The sequence below is a fragment of the Monodon monoceros genome, unplaced genomic scaffold (assembly GCF_005190385.1).
Source record: "Monodon monoceros isolate NGI ecotype Baffin Bay Population unplaced genomic scaffold, NGI_Narwhal_1 Super_Scaffold_18, whole genome shotgun sequence".
NCBI classification, from domain to species: Eukaryota; Metazoa; Chordata; class Mammalia; order Artiodactyla; family Monodontidae; genus Monodon; species Monodon monoceros.
Genome location: NW_021703774.1, coordinates 498,436 through 521,146, shown reverse-complemented (window position 1 = coordinate 521,146; position 22,711 = coordinate 498,436). Strand labels below are relative to the sequence as shown.

General features: G+C 48.8%; 1 protein-coding gene across 9 annotated transcripts in view; it reads left to right on the top strand.

Annotated features, from left to right (window-relative positions):
* PPP1R12B (protein phosphatase 1 regulatory subunit 12B) overlaps positions 1–22,711 on the top strand; it is a 197,490-nt gene that overhangs the window by 62,556 nt on the left and 112,223 nt on the right. For 6 of the 9 annotated variants that reach the window (XR_003794386.1, XM_029228075.1, XM_029228069.1 and 3 more), the window contains exons 4-12: positions 2,710–2,869; positions 4,036–4,180; positions 5,201–5,275; positions 6,993–7,072; positions 7,742–7,938; positions 12,498–12,610; positions 15,217–15,417; positions 16,392–16,474; positions 17,440–17,565. Coding sequence is in view for 7 of the 9 variants with exons in the window: in XM_029228075.1 (XP_029083908.1) it covers positions 2,710–2,869; positions 4,036–4,180; positions 5,201–5,275; positions 6,993–7,072; positions 7,742–7,938; positions 12,498–12,610; positions 15,217–15,417; positions 16,392–16,474; positions 17,440–17,565 (1,180 nt within the window). In the remaining 2 variants the exon portion in view is untranslated. Of the gene's footprint in view, positions 1–2,709; positions 2,870–4,035; positions 4,181–5,200; positions 5,276–6,992; positions 7,073–7,741; positions 7,939–12,497; positions 12,611–15,216; positions 15,418–16,391; positions 16,475–17,439; positions 17,566–18,077; positions 18,119–19,954; positions 20,136–22,711 lie in introns of those variants that run through there. The other 3 variants (XM_029228074.1, XM_029228072.1, XR_003794387.1) reach the window with 3 other exon arrangements.

Below are 22,711 nucleotides of genomic sequence, written 5' to 3'. Positions count from 1 at the left end.
ATGGTACTGGCAGAAAAGTAGACACATAGACCAGTGGAACAGACTGCAGAGCCCAGAAACAAGCCCTCACATATACGGTCAACTAATATTTGAACAAGAGAGCCAGGAAGACTCGATGGGAAAAAGATAGTCTCTTCAATAAATGGTGTTGGGAAAACTGGATAATCACATGCAGAAGAAGGACATTGGACCCTTATTTTCACGCTCACAAAAATTAACTCAAAATGGAGTCAAGTTAAGTCCTGAAACTATGAAACTCCTATGAGAAAACCTTCTTGACGTTGGTCTTGACAATGATTTTTTTGGATATTACACCAAAAGCACAAGGAACAAAAGCAAAAATAAATAAGTGGCTCTACATCAAACTAAAAACTTCTGCACAGCAAAAGGAACAATCAACACAATGAAAAGGCAACCTATGGAATGGGAGAAAATATTTGCAAGTCACATATCTGATAAGAGGTCAATATCCAAAATATATAGGGAACTCATACAACTCAGTAGCAAAAAACCAAACAATCCAATTAAAAAAGCAGAAGAGCTGAATAGAAATTTTTCCAAAGAAGACATACATTTAATGGCCAACAGGCACATGAAAAGATGCTCAACATCACTAATCATCAGAGAAGTCCAACTCAAAACCTTATTGAGCTATCACCTCACACCTGTCAGAATGGCTATTATCAGAAAGACAAGGAATAGGGCTTCCCTGCTGGCGCAGTGGTTGAGAGTCCGCCTGCCAATGCAGGGGACACGGGTTCGTGCCCCGGTCTGGGAGGATCCCACATGCCGCGGAGCGGCTGGGGCCGTGAGCCATGGCCGCTGAGCCTGCGCGTCCGGAGCCTGTGCTCCGCAACGGGAGAGGCCACAGCAGCCAGAGGCCCGCGTACCGCAAAAAAAAAAAAAAAAAAGACAAGAAATAACAAGCGTTGGCGAGGGTGTGGAGAAAAGGGAGCCCTCCCACACTGCTGGTGGGAATGTAAATCGGTGCAGCCACTGTGGAAAACTGTATGGAGGGTCCTTAAAAAATTAAAAATAGAACTACCATATGATCCAGCATTTCCACTTCTGAGTGTATATTCAAAGGAAATGAAATCAGAATTTCAAAGAGATATCTGCACTGCCGTGTTCAATGCAGCAGCATTCACAGTAGCCGAGATAGGAAACAACCTGAGTGTCAGTGTATGCATGAATGGATGAAGAAGACGTGGTATGTGTATATATATCTATTTATACTGTAGCTAATAGAATAGTATTCAGCCACAAGAAAGAAGGAAGTCCTGCCATATATGATAACATGCATGGACCTTGAGGGCATCATGCTAAGTGAAATAAGTCAGAGAAAGACAGATAACTGTATGATATTGCTGGTATGTGGAATCTAAAAATGCAGAACTCATAGAAACAGCAGAAAGGTGGTTTGCAAGGGCTGGGGAGTGGGGGAGTTGTTGGTCAAAGGGCACAAACTTCCAGTTATAAGATGGACATGTTCTGGGGATCTAATGTACAGCAGGTGACCATAGTTAACAATACTGTATTATATACTGGAAAGTTGCTAAGAGATCTTAAATGTTCTCACCACAAAAAAGAAATGGTAATTATGTGAGGTGATGGAGGTATTTAATAACTGCTGTGGTAATCATGCAGTATATAGGTGTTGTACACCTTTAACTTATACGAAGTTATATGTCAAATCTCAATAAAGCTGTAAAAAAAAAAAAGGAGAAATAAAATAAATCAGTTACTTCTTCCCCCCATCCATCTCCTCAAATCAGACAGATAATCCTCAGGTAGTTCCCAGGGTCCCATTCAAGAACTGAGAGGGAGGGGAGCAGACCCTGCACAGGTAAAGCCTGCCAATGGGTGTGAGACTCCTTGGGCGGGTGTGTTTGTCCTAGGAACAGGTCATTATTTTATGCAACAGGGAATACCCCACCCCAGCTCCTTTTCACTGACACAGAGGTTAGAGAGTTGTTGGCTAAAGGGAGGCACCCTGGGAATTCCTCCATAATGTTTTAAAGGGAAACAAAATCCACATTCCCTTGGAAGTTTCACTGTGCATCACCTACTCCTCGGCTCTAGGGCATATAGCTTCAGTCAGTGTATTTCCCTACGCAGGGAAATGAACTTCAGAGGTAGTTAATTTTTTAAAGTATATTATACCTGAAACTAAGATTTTTGATACCAATCCTAAGGTGTAGTGAGTGGAAAAGAGGAGAAGACGGGGACCTAGGATATCAGCGTTCTGGTGACAGCTCTGATGTGTTCTGTGGCCTTGAGTGTGGCACGTGACCTTTGTATGTTTATTTCCTCATCTGTTAAGTGGGGATAGCAGTATCTATTATATTTACCTCAAAGGATTGTGGGGAAGCTAAAATGGTATAACATGTAAAAGGACTTTGAAATGTGTACCTTGTACAAATGCTATAATATAAAATAATATTCCCTTTGGTTTTTATGTTCTTAAAATTGAAAACACTGTTAAGTATGGTCCCTCAATGGATCTGCCATCAAGTACTATTGAACCTGGTGATTTAACCCTGATAAAACTACTGATGAGTCTGTAAATGTCATGACTCTTCTAAATGAAGAGAAATCTGAAGACGACCCCACTTGATGGCTAAACTGCCGTTAGTGGTTGTATTTAGGACGTATTTTGAATCTAAGGGACCTTTGATGGTGCGGGCTCTCTGGATCTGGTTTCTGCAGGGGTCGATCTCGAGCAGTCGAGGAAGGCAGAGGAACAGCAGATGCTGCAGGACGCCCGCCAGTGGCTCAACAGCGGGAAGATACAGGATGTGAGGCAGGCGCGCTCAGGGGCCACTGCCCTCCACGTGGCTGCCGCCAAGGGCTACTCTGAGGTCCTCAGGTAATGTCCACGCACGTGGTCTGGGCTGCACAGACCGGGAGAAGAGGAGTTGGTTTGGACGCGGGATGGATTAGGTCTTCAGCTGTGCTGCGTTTCTTTGCTGCTTCCCTCCTGGGCCACGCAGTCTCTCCTTCTGTGTTTGCTGGTACTCTTCCCCTCCCTCCTCCCACCACACCGCCCTCTAGCTTCTCCTGACGGGTCTGATGCGAGGCAGAGTTGAGCTGGACTGGCCTAAGGGGACCTTGCGTGGCCGCCTCCAGCTCCACAGTTCATCGTTAGCACCCCTGGCACCTCGCCTTCTGGTGACACACAGCACAGAGCAGACTCGCCATCCTTTTGGTCCTCTTTGACTCGTTAGATTAATGACACAGGTCTCGAGTGTGCAGCATCCAGCTGGAGTAGGAGGTCACACGTACACGAGGAATCTGGGCTCTTCTCTGCCTGTTCCCCTTTCCCTTTACATCCTTCCCCGCTTTGTGTGGCTCTGCTCCTGGGCTTGCCCAGTACCTGGGCTGCTGGTGGCACCGCATGTGTCTTGTCGCCAGATGCTCTCACTGCCCCGTGTTCCACCCAGTACGAGCTTCCTAGTCTGTGTGGTGAGTGTCGGTGCACCTTTCTGCCTGGCAGCATGTTCACGTGCTCGTTTCTTGGACGGCGTCTGGAGTCCCACGATGTAGGCTGCCTGTGTCCACCCGGTGCTGCCAGGGCCTCAAGAGTCACGCTGTCCTCCACGCACACAGCTGGGCTGTAGCCTTAGCGTTAGCGAGCGGCCCCTGCACGTACTCCCGTGGAGTCGGAGGTGTGAGCGTGGTGTCCGGGGAAGACCAGCCAGAGAGTTAGTGAGAGAGTGAGAGAATCAGGTGTCCGACAGCCGCTTCCTGCGCTGGAAAGCTGACAGCACCCCCTGACGGAGCTGAGCTAGGCGCTGGCTGGCCTCAGGTGCCTGCGTGGTGGGACATGGGTGTGCCACGGAGCACCGCGGCCTCTGGCCGAGGGTGGTTGAAGCTTACCCGTGGCGGCTCTCAGGCAGTAGCTGGCGCCAAGCTGGGCCGTAGCGGCCGGGTGGCGGCGCAGGGCAGGGCCTGAAACGCCAGCTGGGTGGCCGCTGGTGTGGCACAGAGCTCTGCCACCGAGCACGTAATGGCTGGTTTGGGGTTTCTCCTCAGACTTTTGACTCAGGCTGGCTATGAGCTCAATGTCCAGGACCGCGACGGCTGGACCCCGCTCCATGCCGCCGCACACTGGGGGGTGAAGGAGGCGTGCTCCATCCTGGCAGAAGCCCTCTGTGACATGGACGTCAGGAGCAAACTGGTTAGTGAGCGTCACCCTCTATCGGGGCTCGGGAACAAAAGGCTTCAAGTCCCTGCTAAGTGACCAGGCTTGCTGTCCAGGCTTGGGTATCCCTGGTAGCTGTAGTTCTTCTTCCCGCCCCGTTATCCACGCAGATACGTTGGCTTTGTAACATAAAGCTCCACTGAGCCGCTCTGCTGCTTCTGTTTATGCTGAAGCCCCTAAAGCAAACACACAGGAAAAAAAAAAAAAGAATTTTCCCCTTAGCAGAAATGAGCAGTGGGGAAGCCCAAGGCCACTATCTGTGGTGAACTATGAAATACTTTGGTTTTAATTCAAAGACTTAATAGCTGAGCCGTAGTCACATCCAGTTGTTAAAAAACGTTGTAATGATGAGATCCTGCAGTTTGGCTGAAAGTCTTCTTCAGCCGCGCTTGAAGCGATACAGAAGTCCTGCAACTTATCCCTATATCTGCTGGTTTTCTAGGAATCCAGAGACATGGCGTTTTACTTAGTAGATGTTCTTATCTACCTCCCATCTCTCCTGACCCAGGGTTCATTCTCGCATTATGGGTTAGGGTCCTTAACTGCGCTGTTTCCTAAGAGACAACCCTTCTCTCACTTACAGGGAGATGATTCCTGGGACTTAGTCTTTAGTGCACCCGTGCCCTGGACCTCCTTCTGAGGCTTCTAAGAGCCCTTTGTTGAATTTATCATAGCAATTAGGAGCATTTTAGAATAGGTACAAGTAGAGATTTCAGTTGATCATTTGCCAAGAGGCAATAAACATTAGAAATAATGTGGTGATTTCCTCCATACAGCTTTACAAAATATAAAGCCGTGTATTTTAGGGTTTGCTGTTTCTTGTTGTGTTTCCTCTGGGATAGATGAAGGTATTACCACGGCGTCGAGTAGACTAGTCAGTGAAGCAGCTGTCACTGGAGTCAGAGGCATACAGTGGACATCCACTAGTTCTCTGATAAAGTCCCGTGACCGCTGCGTCTGCTTCCGATTGGTCATGGCGCCCCTTTTCTCTGCCAGGGCCAGACACCGTTTGATGTGGCTGACGAGGGCCTCGTGGAGCACCTGGAGATGCTGCAGAAGAAGCAGAGCGTGGTGAGTCTGGGTGGACAGTCCACGCCACAGGCCACACCAGCTGTAGTTTGTCCGCTGAGAGTGGAGTTGGACGTCCCTGCATTCCAGCAATGGCAGTGGTTCCCTCCAGGAATATCCGCAGAGTCTGTTAGAAGAAAATATCCCAGAAACTGTTGTTGCTAAAGTTCGCTTGTTATCTCCTCATTATCTTAGAGCCTTCAAGCAGCTGAAAGGCAAACATGATGGCGACAACGACTCTAGTTACCCTCGAGCTCTAGAAAATGAGCGTGGTGTGTTCAAGTCAGAAGTTTTTGCAAATAGGGGTAGAGGACACCTCATAACTTTTCCTTATTGACTGAAAGGACATCTTTGTTGAAAGAAAATTGATTACAGGGAGGGATATATTTCTTAAAAAGCAAACAAACCCACAAAAACGAAAACATTTGGCATTGGACAGTGCTTGGTCAGTGATTCAGATTTATTCTGTTCATCAAATATCCAAAATTCAGTCCTCTTCTCCCTCTTCTTCTAGATCTTTGATGGTTTGGTTGTCTGTGCCCTTCTGCTTCGTGCAGCACAGGAGGACCATGTAAGCATGGTACCCACGCCCAGACTGCAGGGTGGAAAACCCTGCCAATACTCGAGTGAACAGGGAGTGAGTCACACTCTACCTGAAAGAGAGAGGAGGAGTTAGGTGAGGAGGATAAAGTCAGTCACATTAGGGGCTTGAGAATCTCCTGTTTAAGCAGAGTAGGACAGAAAAAAATCGCTAGCTTTCCTTGTGTTTTCCTTTGCATGGGCTGTGGCTCAGGGCACATGAGCTCGAGTTCAGGAGAATGTGAGAAGCTGAGAGCAGTTCTGAATGAAAGACCCGTGTGATTCAGTAACGGGACAGATCAGCTGTCCTGCCCTCCCCTGTGCTCAGCACCGTCTGGACTGGGAAGTGGAGACGCTCATTTCTTCAGGGCTGGCTGGGAAAGCTGCAGACCCAGAGCGCAGACGCAGCTTGCGGTTCAGTTGTCCCCTCTGATGAGCAGCTGGAACCGATTTCTGAGCAGCAGCAGCCTTCCTAATATAAGATGATCATTTGCATGGTTAGGTGTTTGTTGTTTTTTAAATTTTTTATTCTGAAATAATTTGGAAGCTTACAAAGACGTTGTGGAAATAGTAGAGAGTTCTCGTGTATCCTTTACCCAGCATGGTTCGGTCTTTGTACATGAGTAATATCCTCACTAAATAACATTTCTATGCTACTGGGAATGGTGCCTGCCTTTGCCCCCTGCATAACTTTGGGGTCCAGGGATTTAAGTACATTTTGTCTAGAGCAAGTACCGGACAGTTTTTTCCAAGGGCTTATTTCCCATTTGGCACCTGCTTCTTCTTTAGAACCGTTGCCAACGTAATTCAGTATACGGATGATGGAGAGTTCTTTCAGAGGTACTTCTGGCGTTTTATCCTTTACACCTAGGTTTTTTGGGACGATTGGGTTTGGATATTTGATGGGGCAGTTTTCATTGAAGCTCTAACGCCGTGGATTTCCTCTTATTGAATGAGGATCTTCCTCTGTCATTATCTTCCAAGGAGACGCAGCACACAGCTGATGTGTCTCCCTTCTCCCCAGTCCTCTCCCCCCCTTTGGTGTTGGTCCAGTAACAGGGCCATTTTAGTTTTTCTCGTGGCTGCTGATTTTTTACCAATAGTCAACGTCTTCCCTTTTTTCTGTTTTCTCAATTTCCAGCTTCGAAGTGAAAAAGAGACACGGAATAAGCTCATTGAGTCGGATCTGAACAGCAAGTTGCACGGTAGACTCTTTAAGAAGTAAGATATTTGGGTTTGAGAAATGTGATGAGCCCTGCTGAGTGTGACACGTTTAGCTCGAGAATTTATCCAGTGAAGAGACCCCGTGTTTGTAGCCAAATGATCTTTAAACACGTGGGAATGTTTGAGGGGCAAGGAGGTGAGTGGCATTGACTTGTGGGGGGGGACACTGAGAGTGGGTGGGCGTGTTTTAAATTTGTGAATTAACGGAGACTGTGTGCATTGCTTTTTTCCCAGCTGAAGGGTTCTTAGTCCCAACTGCTTCCCTACCTAGAAGGCCTGAGGTCAGGGGCCGTGTCTGTTCTGTTTACACCATACTGTCGCCTGGCATGGTCCTGGCGTGTGAGAAGCACTCAGTAAACATTTTTTAAATGATTTTTAAAAATATTTACCTGCTCACTCATCATGAAGATGCATAGCCCTCCTGTTCCTGTGTGTTAAACGGGCTGGATTTTCTTCTATCACACTCTCAAATCCAATACCAACCCTTAGTCAGCAGAAAACCCAGGATTCAGAAGAATACGGATGTAAAGGAGGATTTGAATATATCTCTTTTACTGCTTCCACACAGAGCTTCATAGGCTTGTCCTTCTCATACCGGATCCCCAGTGAGCGTAGGAAATGGTGTGTCCTTTCTGAATTGCACTCAAATTGTCGTCTTTAATTTAGCAAAGAGAAGATGCTCTATGAGGAGGAGACACCGAAGCCCCAAGAAATGGAGGATGAAAACAACAAAGAATCCAGCAGCTCCAGCTCAGACGAGGACGAAGGTGAAGATGAGGCTTCTGAGTCAGAAACCGAGAAGGAGGCGGGTGATGCCGAGACCCTCTGTCTGCAGAGCACGGGGGGTCACTGCTTGTCACAAGGCAGGTGATGCCAGGGCCCTCAGGTGGAAGCAATTCCCTAAACAGAACCTCCAAGTCTTTTTCTTTTTCCTTCCCATTATGTGAAGCTCCTTCAATTCCTGATTTGGGGATTGAAGAAGGAACAAAATCATATTTACCCTTATGACTCTCATTGATGATATACATCATATGGAGTTCCTTAAGTTTGTTATATGGCGAGACAGGAACCCCAGCGGTGAGAGTTGGGTGCTGGGCATGGTCAGAGTGCCAGGCTATACATTAGCCTGGGGTTTTGATACACAGTAAGGCAAACACTTAGGAAAGAGACACATGGGGCTTTGCTGAGTAGAGGTTCCCCTGCCGCAGAGTAGTCCTCGTGGGTAACTGGGAGCTCGTGATAAACTCAGATTTCACCTGCCCATGTCCTGCAGTCACCGGCATGTTATTTCTTCAGACTGGTGTCCACGAGAAGATGCAGTGTCTTCAGTGAGAGGACCAAGTTAGAGGGAAGAGTCCACATTCAGTTTATGTCAATAGTAAAGTCTGTGTTTCCCCCTGACTCTGCCCTCGCCGGCTGCCCATCACGAAGATGCTCAGCTCTTTCGGTTGCTGGGCCCCAGCTCTTGTAAAGTGGGTCTGCCTTCACTGACGGGGTTTCTCTCAGTTGCAGGAGAGCACTGCCTTTGTCCGCGTCTCCGTCTCTCAGAGGAAGTTAGAGACCCTTTGCTTGTGTAGAACAGACGGTCCCAGCTAGGTCTGTAGTGGAGGAGACGACCTTTTGTTCACTGAGTCTTGAATTGCTGCTCCTAAGCAGGCACAGCTGGCTCTGGAAATGCCAGTGTAGTGTCTGTCAAAATCTGCATGTGTTCCTCTTTGTAACATTTGTATTGTGTACTGAGGGCTTACATGTCTTAGGCTTCCAGTATTGTCTGGAATGAGCATCTAGACTTGTTCTGTGCCGGATCACTGTGTTAGCTACCAAGGTGTTGGCGGAGTGGGAGGGCACTGCCTGGGCTACTGAAATTACCCACAATGTGTCCCCAGGCCTCAGGTCTCTTGTCCCCTGCAGCCCAGCTCCACGTTGCTATTGGGGTGAAACACCCCGCACCCCTTGATGATGCTGCACTCCTGTTCAGAAACCTTCCATGACCACCTTCCTGACTCTGCCTGCAGAGTAAGTCCCAAGCCCTGTGGCCCGGCCTTCAAGACCTCTCATAGTCTAGCTCCAGCTGACCTTTCCAGTGTTGTCTGTAAGTGCGGATGTGTGCTATCCAAGCTGGATCGCTGGAGTTCCCAGACAAGCCTGAGTGTTCTACCCCTGAACAGTTATTCGTGCTGTAGAACTTGTTCCTGGCCATCAGATGTTTATTGCATGATTTCCGTCAGAAGCTGTAGGGTCTGCCAGATTGAAGAGTCCTTCTCTAGGTTTTTCCTGTGCAGGAACCTGCAGAGGAGGGACCCCTCCCTGTGCTCTCCCCGCCGTGTGGCCCCCAGCACTGCTCATTCCTCTCGGTTGCAGTGCCCTTGGGCTGGGAATTCCAAGCGTGTCACTCCCAGGTCTCAGCACTGCACCTGGCACGTGACGGGCAGCCACATCCACTGAACGTTTTGTTGAATGTATCTCGGGGATGTAGGGGGATAGGAAGGCGTGTACATGAATAAAGCCCATGTCACGTGAGAGAGAGAAATGCAGCCAATGGTGTTCACTAGTCCAAAACACTGCATTGAATTTGGGGGTTTATTGTGACATTTTAGGGTGGAGATCAAGGAGGCGGAATAGAAAGACACAGAGCTCACCTCCTCCCACGAATATATCAGAAATACATCTACACATGGGACGGTTCTCACAGAACATAGTAACGCTTCACATTTATGCAGTGCTTATTTATTTATTTATTTGGTTGCGCCATGTCTTGGTTGTGGTGGGCGGGCTCCTTAGTTGCAGCACACGGGCTGTGGCATGTGAAGTCTTAGTTGCAGCATGCGGGATCTAGTTCCCTGACCGGGGATTGAACCTGGACCCCCTGCATTGGGAGTGCAGAGTCTTATCCACTGTGCCACCAGGGTAGTCTCTATATACAGCTTTTGAATTTGCGACACACTTAACAGATTTTTATTTAATCCTTACACCCACACTCTGAGGTGATGTATTATTGCCTCCACTTTTTAGAACGGGAAAGTGACACCGCAGGTGAGGTGACTTGGGGCTCACAGCTGTGGGCGGAGTGCCCGAGCCCCCGACTTTGATCTGGGCTCCTCGGAGTAGCAGGGGCAGAAAGCTCACGCTGGGGGCAAGGGCAAGATCTCCCCAGGGGAGGGGTCGTCAGAAAAGAGCTACATACGGGGTCTGGGAGGTGAGATGGAGTCGGTGGAGTAGGGGTGGCCCCAGAGGATGTATGTTTCTGCGTCAGGAAGGCCGAGCAGGAGCGAGGAGGAGACCGAGGCTCCAGCGGGTCAGTCTCAGAAGCTGGCGGCGGCCGTGGGCTTCCCTGCGCACTTCTGTCTGTGGACATTTTACTCCTGACTCAGAGCCCGGCTCAAAGCAGCGTCCTTTGTGAAGCCCTGTCGTCACAGCTACAAGGTTTCCTCCCCTCTTCTGACTCCTGTAGCTGTGGTTGGAGCCTTTGTGTTGCTTGGACTACTTGGCATTCGTGTTACCTCGGTTCTCCTCTTCGTCTGCTCTGCTCTCCCCACCAGCGAGCTGCGGGGGCGCTGGGACACAGCGTGTGTCCTGCTGACCTTCGCATCCTTCCTGGTGCCCAGCGCCGGGCCTTGTGCAGGGCAGGTGCTCGGCACAGCCTGGCGGGGGCGTGGGGAGCGGGTGGTGCCTGAACCTCCAGGTGCTGCCTGGCGCGCGTGCGCACACTGAGCAGGCCCTTGTTGAGTGCATGTCTCCTCTTTTTAAACCTCCAGAGGTACAGCCTCATAAACTGACAGTTTCCATGTGTGTTACATACAAACGTAGTTGTAAGGAATGTTAATTATATTTTGAGGTAAATGTAAGCAGTTTGACTTGGATTTGTTTTTCCCTTTCTCTTACTTATTTGACGTGTTACTTATCTACTGCTGCATAACAATCCATCCCGAAACTTAGTGGCAGGTAGCACAACTCTTCGTACGCACCCAGCGTCACAGGTTGGTAGTTTGGGAAGGGCCCTGCCGGGGCAGCTTCTCTGTTGTCCGTGTGGCGAGTTGGTGCGTGGCTGAGGGGTGGCCTTCTCCCTTCCTGGTGGCTTGCCGGGACGTCTGGGGCAAGTGGGCCGTGTGTCTCTTGTCATCAGGCAGGCCAGCCTCTGCTTCACACGGCAGCTGAATTCCAGCCATCATCAGAGGGGGCGAGCTCCGCGCACACGCACTCTCCAGGCCTCTGCTGTGTCCCGTTTGCTGATGTCCCAGGGGCCACAGGAAGTCACACGGCCAAGCCCGGAGTCAGTATGAGGGGTACTACACAGGGTGTGGACTCACCAGGAGTCAGCCTGTGACAGTGTCAGTGAGGTTTGGCAGTGAGGTCCATTTCCTGGGGGTGGAGACGTTCCGACTGTATTCAAAGACTGCCTTGAGTATTCACAGTAGCCACAAAGACAGTGACGTTAATAATAATAAACTGTTTTCTAGGGACTTAATATTGAGTTATGCAATTTTAAAACATTTTATCTCTAATCTGTACAGCAACTCACAAGACAAGAATTTGAGTTCTTGATTTATCAGTGAGAAAATAGAAGTTCAAATATGCTAAGTAACTTGCCCAGTGTCCCACATCTAGGATGTGGCTTGAAACTGTCCCGTAGTTCATGAGTGGGTTACCCTGGGGCTGTGTTTCTGGAGTCCAGGGACCAGAGGCCCAGCAGCCGCTGGATGCAGGCAGATGGGACTTCTGTCAGCGCCCCGTGAGGGACCCCTCCCGCTTATGTCACCACAGTGTCCTACACGACCCTCTGGCTTTATTTCCTGTTGTGACCCCAAGAGCCCTTGTCACTTGGTGGCTGCCTCTTTCCTGACCAGCGGACGTGGGTGTTGTGACTTCCCGGCCCTTCTTCCTGCTGCTCTGTGCCCTCCGGCTTCCCCCACGGTGTCTTCCCTACGTTCCCTCTCTCAGACGATCTGCCTCTGCTCTGAACCCCCGGAGTACTTGCTGATTTAAATCAACCAGTTCAGCACCGGACGTCTTTGACCTTGTGTTGTTACCATGATTATTTTACATCTTACGGCTCTTCTTTTTGTAACTGCCTAGAAAGCAAGGTCTATCTTATACTTTCTCTGGCTTTTCCTGCCCAACCCTCCAAACAGAGTAGATTCTTACTGTGTACTTACTGATGAATTTTATATGTGACATATAGTGTCAGCTATACATGTGGGGATTAGAATTGGCACCTGTCAAGACAGGAATTCCACTTGAGTCTGTTTTCTTATAAGAGACAGTGGTTGCCAGAGGTTTCATAGTAGTTTGAATCCAAGCATTACATGGCCCTAATGATCTGTTTTGATAATGGGTAAACCCTTTCTGTTAGCCGAAAAGTACACATACACACAGATAAGGTTCTCATACTTGTACTTGTTGCTTCTCTTGTCTTAAATAACAGATAAAAAGCCGGGAGCCATCGTCAACCGTTCCAACTCTGAAAGCAAGAGTAGTGCCGCAGAGCAGACACCAGCACCAGCGCAGATCATCTCCTCCACCTCTTCAGCCAGGAGAGTGAGTAGTTTGGAATTAGTTTGGATATTTCCCACTATTGCAGTAACGTACAGTTAGAAAGGCCCTAAAGGTACATTCATGCTTTTTTTTTTTTTTTTCTTTAAATTGAGTATAGTTGATTTACGATGTTGGGTTAGTTTCAGGTATACAGCAAAGTGATTTGGTTATACATACATATATGTCTTTTTTTTTCACATTTTTTTTCCTTTATAGGTTATTACAAAGTACTTAGTAGAGTTCCCTATGCTGTACGGTACAGTAGGTCCATGTTGTTTATCTATTTTGTATATAGTGGTGTGTATCTGTTAATCCCAAACTCCTAATTTCCCCCCCCCCCTTTCCCCTTTGGTAACCATAAGTTTGTCTTCTATGTCTGTGAGTCTATTTCTGTTTCATAAATAAGCTCATTTGTATCCTTTTTTTTAGATTCCACATATGAGTGATATCATATGGTATTTGTCTTTCTCTGTCTGACTCACTTCGCTTAGTATGATAATCTCTCTAGGTCCATCCATGTTGCTGCAAATGGCACGATTTCACTCTTTTTTATGGCTGAGTAATAATACTCTGTTGTATATATGTACCACATCTTTATATTCCTGCCTTAGTCAGCTCAGCTGCCATAACAAAATACCACAAACAGGGTGGCTTTAAATAGAAACTTATGTCTTACGGTCTGGAGGCTGGAACTCCAAGATCAAGGTGCTGGCGGGTTCAATTCATGGTGAGGGCGCTCTTCCTGGCTCTCAGACAACCACCTGGTCTCCAAGTATAATCACACTGGGGGTTATGGCTTCAGTACGTGGATTTGGAGGAGTGGACACGATGTTTGTGTCCATGACTTTGCCCACAGTATATTTTAAAAAAGTATAAAGCCATCACCAAACAAATTTGGCTACAGTGTGTTTAGATGACACAGGCCCTAGTAAACTGGGACCAAGGAAGTGTTGTCAGTTGCCTATTTTCTTCGTATCTGAAGTTGAGGAGAGCGTATGTGAAGCTCAGTTGGGCTGGGAAGATAGCCAGCATCCAGCCTCGATTGTTCTGATGACTGCTCTTCTTTTTTTACTTCTCGTGTTCCATTTTACTTTCCTGAGTTAAGTCCTTATAGTCGATGATGAGTGGAGAGCAGAGGTTGAAAGCACTTGTTGAAATACGTGAGTGCCTCCGGCAGCCTCCCCAGGCCGCTCAGAAGCTGCCGGCTCCTCGCCGGTGATGCCGCGGCTCCTCAGCGTGTGGGATTGATGTTGAGGAGAACGGGCCCGAGCTCTTTGGAGTGCAGCTCTTGGACAGCTCTGTACTTCTGCAGATGCTAACTTACTGATCTTACCAGAGCCTCGTGAATGTGCAGGTGGCATTCTGGTGTCCTTGTGGAGACGAGGCAGCAGAGGCTCAGCTGCGCGCTGGCTCCTGGGAGCGTCCAGTGTCTCAGTCCTGCGCACTCCCCCTGCTTTGCGCGTGACTAAATCGCCTGCTTTTTTAAGAGGAAAAGTCCTAAATTAAAAAAGATACAAACGCGCACCCATACTTATTCTACTTTGCTAAAAGAATGCTGGGAAAGACATTTCTCCCCTCAGAACCAGGGTGGCTTATAAAGAGCTGACAGGATTGATTCTCTGAAGCTGGAAGGAGTACGTAAATACATCCATTCAGATGATCGGGTAAAAGAGAAAAATCTAAGCATGGTTTTACATTTCTATTGCGTTTTCACTATGCCAGGGGGTAGAGGTGGCCTGGTTCTGGAGAAAGACCGACGCTTCTAGCAGAGCCCCCCACGGCCCAGGAAGAGGCCCACGGCTGATGGTCTGTAGACCAGATGTGCCCCAGCCTGGTCTTCAGGCTGACACTAGTCTGTGATGTTTTCTGTGGTTTATAGCAGGATGAGATGGTTAAGGACAATGGAAGCTTTCCATGAAGCTTTCTTTTCTAATGTTAAAATTACTTCTCTCTCTCTCTTTTTTTTAATGAAATGATGGTACCGGAAATGGTAATCCATTTCTGAAAGCTGTTCTGGCAAAATTTAAAAACTGGCAACTCTGTGACTTGTACCATTTTTTTTTTTCTTTTTTAATTTTGCTGCTCGCTGAAATCTGAAATGCTTAGAACTGCTGCCCTTGGTCAAATAAACCATTGTCTTGAAATAAGCAGTTAGAATTTGAGTGGAGTGGCCTTTAGCATCTGTGTGCATGTTACCTTCCATCAGCTTGCCGCAGTCTCATCACAGGACCTTGAAACATAGCGACACCTTGGCCTGCCCTGTGTTTCCCAGTGTCCACGTGTTATAAGAGGGGTAAGCTCTTTGCCCGGGTTGCAGATGGGCACGTTGAGGCCTGGAGAGGTGAGGTGTCCTGTCCCCAGGCACACAGCGGACAGGAGGGGGCGTGTCACCAGGCCTGGGTCAGCACTCAGCCTGCTGTCGTACTCCTCGAGCAGCTCTGCCAGGTGGGAACTTCTTAGGCTGTCTCTGGCCCAAGAGAAAGGGAGCCCTGCGCGGGCCTGGCCTGCCGCGTGCTTCTCCCTGCTCCGCCCCACATCGCCCCACGGAGCTCAGCTGGGGACGGAAAGACCCAACAGGACCTTCCTTTCCTTTGCTTCGTCCCTCGTAGTTCTCCGGCCTTTTCAACAAGCCGGAAGAGCCCAGAGATGAGTCTCCGTCTTCGTGGAGGCTGGGCCTCAGGAAGACCGGCAGCCAGAACGTGCTGGGCGAGGCGGCCAGGTCCAGGGAGGCCCTGCGGGACCGGGGCGCGTCCATCCACCGCTCGGCCTCCAGCCCCCGCATCTCCACTGTGCTGGACACCAGAGAAAAGGTGCAGTTTCCCTCTGTGACAGCGCAACCTCGGGAACAAAGGAAAACATTTTCTAGTCCCTAATTTGATTCTGGAAGTACAGAGTCTTTAAAAGGAGACAGGCACGTTGATTAATCATGTAGCTCTTTGCTTGCTATTACTTGCTTGGCCAAGAAAGAAAGAGACCCCTTTTCCTTTTGGCATATACCTTCTGCTCATTCTTCCTTACCCTCCTTACCTGGGGCAAAAAAGTGGGTCAGAAGCATGAAGATTTGGATACGGCCTAAAAGGTCCCTCTGAACCAGTAACAGTATTTATTCTTTTTATGTTTAGAAGCAGAGTTCCTTGCTTGGGCTTTCAGTCCTGATGAGGCTCAGGCAGAGTAGCACTCAGAAAAACAAATTTTAGTGTCTCATTTTTTCATTAATTGATGTATGATCCGGCTGCCTTCTCATCTACTGTTCATCCAGAAGGAGCACGTTTCTGTGTCTTCACTCTGGTTCCAGAGTTCACAGGGCTCGCTCGGTGCACCTCTCTGGGGCTGGGTCTCCTTTAACCACAGACCCCTCGCTCGGTCCTGGGTTTCCGGAGACACTCGGGCCCGAGGTGTGTGGGCTGGATTAGCTCTGGGGCCCATTTGTACCTGAGGCTGCATTTCGAGGAAAAGAACCTGAGAGTGCAGTTGCTGTCTGGCTTTTCAGAAGCTCCCTGTCTCTGCAGGGCTGCTGCTTGGTGTGACTGGTGCTGCTCTTTCCTGTTTGATGGCCCTGGCTTTTCCCATGAGAACTATTTCCCTACATGGTGGTTTTTAATGGAGGAGAGTTGGGAATGAGCCTTTGAATGCTAACCTTTTTTAATACCACTCAAACTGGAATTGGTATTGAATCTGGAAGTAAGATTATATAGGTATATTAAGTTCTGCTTTTTTACCCAAAATGTTTTCCTCTGTGTCAGAACTCTGCCTTCCTTGTGCGTTCCTTGTTTTGATTTTACAGGAGCGAGAAAGCAGAAGCTCTTTCAGCGCACTGGGGCCGCGGAGGCTGAGCGCCGCCAGCGACCTGGAGGAGAAGGAGAACAGGTACTCCGCACCGGGGCCCCACGGCTGCCCTCCCACCCCGGAGCCCTAGCCCTCCGTCCGCGCCTTGCCGGTGCTGGGCCGTCAGCTCGACCCTCCCGTGTGGGTTCGCTTTAGTCCACAGCTGGCTCTGTGCACGTGGGGTCTGTGTCCACCGGAGGCTCAGGCGCTCCTCGTGCCAGGACAGGGCCTGTCCCCTGGGGAACACTAAAAATGTGGTTACTTAATTGAATTGATCAACTTCTAATTTGTAAGTAAAGTCTTCCTCATCAGTTAAAATGAATATGGGAATGTTGAGGTATCGCTGCATCTCAGAGCAGAGCCTGGGCTAGAGCCTTGCTTCTCAAGGTGCGGTCCTCCAGCCAGCAGCACCGGGGCCACTGGAAGCCCGTTAGCAATGCAGAGTCTCAGTCCCGCCCAGACCTGCTGAAGTAGATGGGCGCTTGCACAAAGTCCCCTCAGTGGTTGAAAGGTGCGTTAAAGCTTCGGAAGGACTGCCCTGGGGGACCTCCCCGGGTATACCAGCTGTGGTTAGGAAGAGGTGCCAGGGCCGCTCCTGGCCGTCGCCCGTGTAGGAAGCTGAGGAGGCTCCTTCACTTGCGCGCACGTCCTCTCTGCCTCCCCCGTCCCGCCTCTGCTTACTTTGAGCGGCCCTGCCAGGCTTTCTAACTGAGGAACGAAGTGGCCCCTCCTTACGAAAGGGCTCCAGATCTGCACCACAAGCAGTTGGTACCTACTGAGATGGGTTGGCTTTGAAGTTGCTAAAAGGAGGCAGACACGAAGCCTTAACCAGTCCCCCGTCTGTGCGGGGAGACAGGTGTATGAACACCTATCTCTTGAAAAGGGCCCCATTGCTGTCTCTGCAGCCACATGCGCTCCGCCTGCCCGGTCCCCCCTCCCAGTTTATGCCGTGCCCTGGACAGAGGGCGGGGCCAGTGTTTTGTTTTGTGTCCGTCCTGCATCCACAGAGAGTCGGCTGCTCACCTGGTGCGGAGTGGCCCCCCCGCCCGCCAGCTGCGGAGGGACGGAGCGGAGGGGAGCGAATCTCTGCAGATGGCCGCCCCTTCCACCTACGTGACAACCTACCTGAAAAGGTACCAGGCTCCAAGGCTGGGAGGTGGTTTCCTTCACTCTGGCCGTGGGCAGATGGGCAGTAAATTGCATGCCTTTTTATACCCAGTTAGCACGACAGAAACGAATCAAGAACTGAATTCCTTTTAGATTTTTTGGGAGTGACATCTTAAGTAATTTTAAATCAAAGTTAATTTCTTTCCCTAACTGAATCAGAGTAAGCTAATTCCAAGTTCTCCCCACAGACAGATCTGAATATATACTCCGTCCTTTCAGTCCTGTAAAATCTTCAGCCAGATATGACTTTGGGTAGACTCTGAGCAGGACTGAATTTAAGTCGCCCTTGCCCGGTAGCCAGCTCTCCTTCCTCAGCTCAAGTCACGCTTTGGGGGGAGGCAGGGAGGGGCCTGTAGGGTGTAGCGGGGGCAGGATGGGGACAGGTGTTAATTGCATTAAAAAAAAATTTCATATTGAAGCCTGTTAATTTAGGGACTTGAGTTGTTTTTTTTTTTCTTATGACTTTAATGGCCCTCAGATCCATCAAGATATGAAACTCGCAAGTCTGGTGCAGAGAAGGTACCTGGGTTTCCTTCCCCTTTTCTCATCTGTATACCCCTTTCTGCAGTTATCTTCTTTGCCATGTACCAGCCAGCAAGCAAGGCACCTTTGCCAGAGCCATTAAGCTACAAGACGCACTCAATTAATATTTCCATTTGAACTTCGCTGCTGATGTGGAGGAATCTGGTTCTCATTGCTTCCTCTGAGTTCTTTCTTCACTTGTACTCTCTCAACCACACCCCTCCAACTGCCTCATCATGCCACAGCTTTCATCAGTAGGCTTTTAGGTGATTCTTGGCTACCCTAGGCACAGGCTTTGGCCACAGACTGTGTGTTTGGGATCAAAACCTATTTTCACTTGATAGGAATAATCTCGTCAACCAGTTAATGTTGGAATGTGGGGACTGTGCCATAAATCAAACAGCCACTGTCACCTTTTAACGCCCTTCAGTTCTGCAGATACGTCCTGTAAGAGAGGGCTCAACTTTGAAAGGGAGCAAGTACAATTCATTGATGCCACTGAAGCTTCGTCCTACAGCCTCAGTGTTTTTGGCTTTAATGAGGCTGTTGCCTGTTTGTCTTCGAGGGTGAGGCCTTAGTCTGAATAGATAACTTATTACTCCTTATAGCTGGATCCAAGCTGAAACCAGGACCAAGAAAACTTCTCTAAGAAAAGAATGTTCTAGAACTTAGGAAAGATGAAGGGGGCATCTTCATCTTCAACTTTAATGTTCAGGCCTGGTGTTATTTTGTGGTAGGGTTGGTGGCTTTCTGGATCCAGGTCTTCAGCAGATGGATGGAGTGAGTAGTGTTTGGTTTCATAGATGTCGTTTGGCATAATCATGGTGAACAGAGGAGAGGGGACACTTCTCTTTAGGGTGGGAAGCGTGCTTAATAATGTGAGCATGTTTGAGAAAATTTCTACAGCTTGCTCTATACCTTGGACTTCCAAAGCTTTTCTTCTGTAATCCTAAAGCACTTTTTTATTTTACAAATCTTATTTTATGATCTTTCACAAGGAAAGAATCATATACAATCACTGTTTCAAACAGAAAGTGTGGATAGACATTTGTCATTCTTGGACTATGCCAAACCTCAGAAACTTTCCATTTTCAGTCTCCTTATTTTTTAGGCAGAAATTCCTTTTATAACAGCCCAGTAAAATGCATCTTTTGTCGAAGAAGTCTTCCTGGCTTTTTTGGGTCGCCCCCGCCTCAAGTGTTTCATTACTGTTATAGTCAAAAAGTTTTTTAAAAAATTCTAATCCAAATAATTTTTTGCCGCAGTTGAGATGGTTCCTACCTGTCTTCAGCTGAGACAGGGGAAAGCTGTCCTCTGTTGCCTGTACAGTATTACTTGCTAGACCTAAACCTTGAAATCCTCCCAGGGCGTTTTGGCCTCTGTCCTCTTCTCTACTCTTTAATCCTGAGTCTCTGCTCCAAACCCTCTGCAGATTCTCGGGCTCACTTTAGCTTTCGCAGTGTTGCTTCTGTCTCTGGGAAGCAGCTGGGGTTGCGTGACTTTGTCGGGGGTGTTGGAGTTCTTCTTTCCAGCGCGCTGCCTCTGCCGCCCGTCTTCCCCTCCCCCAGCCCCACTCCACCCGTGCGCTCCGCTCCCTCCTTCCTGTTGCTCTTCATCTCTCCTCCTCCCCGCGCCTTCCCTCTGTGGGGTGATGGTCAGAGGCCTGCGTGCTGCCTGGGGCCCCGCTCAAGCTGGGCTGGGCCCCTCCGCTTCCCAGCTGTCGTGCCCTCTCTCCATCCACCTCCTTTAAGCGCGTAGTCTGGGTGGGGAGGTGGTGCTGGGCGGGGGGCGAGCAGCGTGTCCTGAAGGAAGTGACCGTGTGCTGTTTTGCAGTGCGTCCTGTGGTGGACGTAGTGGCCCCTCAAGCCCCTACCTCTCAGCCAATCACAACCCACCTCCTGCTGCCTCACTCATTACCATTGGTTCCTCCAGCTCTGGGGCGGCAGGTGGCAGCCCGCCGCCTGCTCCCCCGCTCCACTCAGTGCAGACACTGCTGCATCTGTGCACCACGCAGGTAAGGCTGCTGGGGGCCGCTGGAGTCACATCTGGGGGCTCCAGCCAGGAGACTCCGGACTCCTGGAGAGTGTCCCTGAGTCAGTGAGGACGCTTTTGCTCTGACCTGTGTCGGCCAGGCAGCCGCTGCTCGTCAGGTAACCGTAGGGCATGCTTAGGCCTTGCCTCCTGGTAGCTCTCCCAGCTGGGTTACAACGTAAGGGCCTGGCTACTGTGCTAAATCGCGTGTTACAAACAGCCCACATGTCATTTATACTAATTTCCCAGGAAGTATCAGGAGGGATCTCTTCTGTTTACTCTTTTTGGAAGATGGCATTCAACCCAAATCGAAAGGGACGCTAATTCTTGTCCCGGAAGCCTCCTGCAGCCCCTTCTGGGAATTTCCAGCAGTGCGTGTTTTGCGGCACCCGCTGTGGGAAGGAGGAGATGTGTGTTTGTCTCCACTCTGTTGCCGGCTGACACCTTCTTGGTCTCTAGCTCATCCGAGGGGTGGCACGGGCAGAGTGTCATGTGAACCTGGGGCAGAACTTCAGCTGTGGTTGTGAATGTGGTCAGAGATATTTTCCTTTGGGTGCAGCACAGGGGCTCCTCCACTGGGTCTTGTTTCTACAGCTGACACAAAGAAAATGAAAAATGTCATCGAGGCCAGTGTAGCAGCAAGGACACGGCTGGTGGTGGTGCCCGACTGGTCGCTGGGTTTCTTTTCCTGACAAAAGTGGGGCTCATTTGTTTGGCCGGGTGGGGTGGCTTATGACGGGCTGCTTCTAACAATACTGTATGATTATTCGTACATTTACTAGCCCATGACAATCCGTCTGCACGGGCATGGTTAACGTTAGCCCCACAGGTGGAGACGCTGAAGCACAGAGAGGCTACTGATAAATTCGGAACGAGGCCTGGGAGAGAATGGTAACGGCCACCCTTTGTTGAACCCCAGCGTGTGCCAGGCATGGGGCTCGTACCGTACAGAATTACATCAGGACTTGCTTTACTCACACGTAACAGTGTATCCAAATAATACTGACTAGGTTTGTTTTAAAGGTTTATTTTTTTTCTCTCAGTTAAGACAGTCCAGAAATAGGCAGTGCTGGCACATAGCTCCAGAGCCACCGAAGGGTCTGTGTTCCTTCTGCCTTTCCGCTTCACAATGTTTAGATCGTGGCTCCCATTTCCATGGGTTGCCTAATGGTCCAAAATAGCTGCTAGCGTTCTAGCCATCATGGCTGTATTCTAGGCAGGGAGGAGGAGGAAAGGGGGAAGTATGCGAAGAGGGAATGCCTCCGAACTGAGAATTTCCCCAGACGCACTGATCTTCTGCTCGTGTCTCCCTGGCCACCTCTAGCGACCCGGGAGACTTTGAAAAGTGTGGATTTTTAGCTAGGCGCATCGATGCCTTGAATGATAGGGTCCTGTTAGTAAGGAGGGAAAGGAACATGAACATGGGTGAGGCAGCTGGCTGTGTTACGTATAGTCCTGAAGAGCCCTCCAGTGTATGGAACATTATCCTCATTTTATGGATGAGGAAGCTGAGACCAAAAATGTAATGATCTGCCCGAGGTCACTCGGCCAGGAAGGAACAACCACGGCAGGATTGGAGCCTAGATTTGTGCGTTTGGGGGCTCTTTTCTTTTTCACTATTTTCTTTCCACTGAGTTTATCGTTTATTGTGGGTACTATACTGAGTGTTCCACAGACATTTGATTTAACCATCACAAGATCCCTGCACTTCAAGGCAGCATTATCCCCACTTTACAGGGAAGAGGTCGGAGAGGTTACACTCGGCCCCAGGTGGTTCCAGAGCCTCCGATCCCTGCTCTGGAGCTTCCTCTGTTCGGATCCTAACAACCTCCTTGTAAAATTATATATTTCACGGTAATAGTAAGAATCCTGCTCTGTAATTTGACACATAAAATCCTTGGCATTTCTCCAGCACAAGAAATTGCAGAGACCCAAGCATGTTATTAAGCTAAAAGGAATTCCATGTAAGGTTTCGATAAGTGTAACGAGTTTATAGCTTTGTTCCTGGCTGATTTTATTAGTGCTTCCTATAGGCTCATACATCTTGTAAGTCCGAGGAATTATTTGCCTTCATTTTTTAAATTAAAAAATGAATGCGAAATTTCACCTTTTTTCTGAGCTATTAATTGCTTCTGGAGAAGCGGCTTGTATTTTTTAGATACCACTTCAAAACTGTTCTAATTTTATACTGGCGTCTAGGTACCATATTTAGGTTTTTATGATCTGATTAATTCTTTCAAGCTTATTATGATAATGTGATTATTTGAAAATGAGCTTATAGCTACTTATAAGCATTCTGGTAATTCTAAGTAGGTGCAAAAACCAGATTTTTAGCATGCATTATTTTCATTTCTTTCTCCATCTTTGTGAGTATCAATTTTGGATCTCTGTTACCCCAGCAACAAGCTGTGACATCACAAATGATAGCTTTTTGGGTGGAAAGCCAATGGTTGATCTCAACTCTTTGTTAAGAAACAAAGGTCTTGTTTTCATGTAAATGAATGTAATTGTACAGCTTGCTGTTGGAAAGTCTGTAGTTAAGGTTGCGTGTAGAATCCT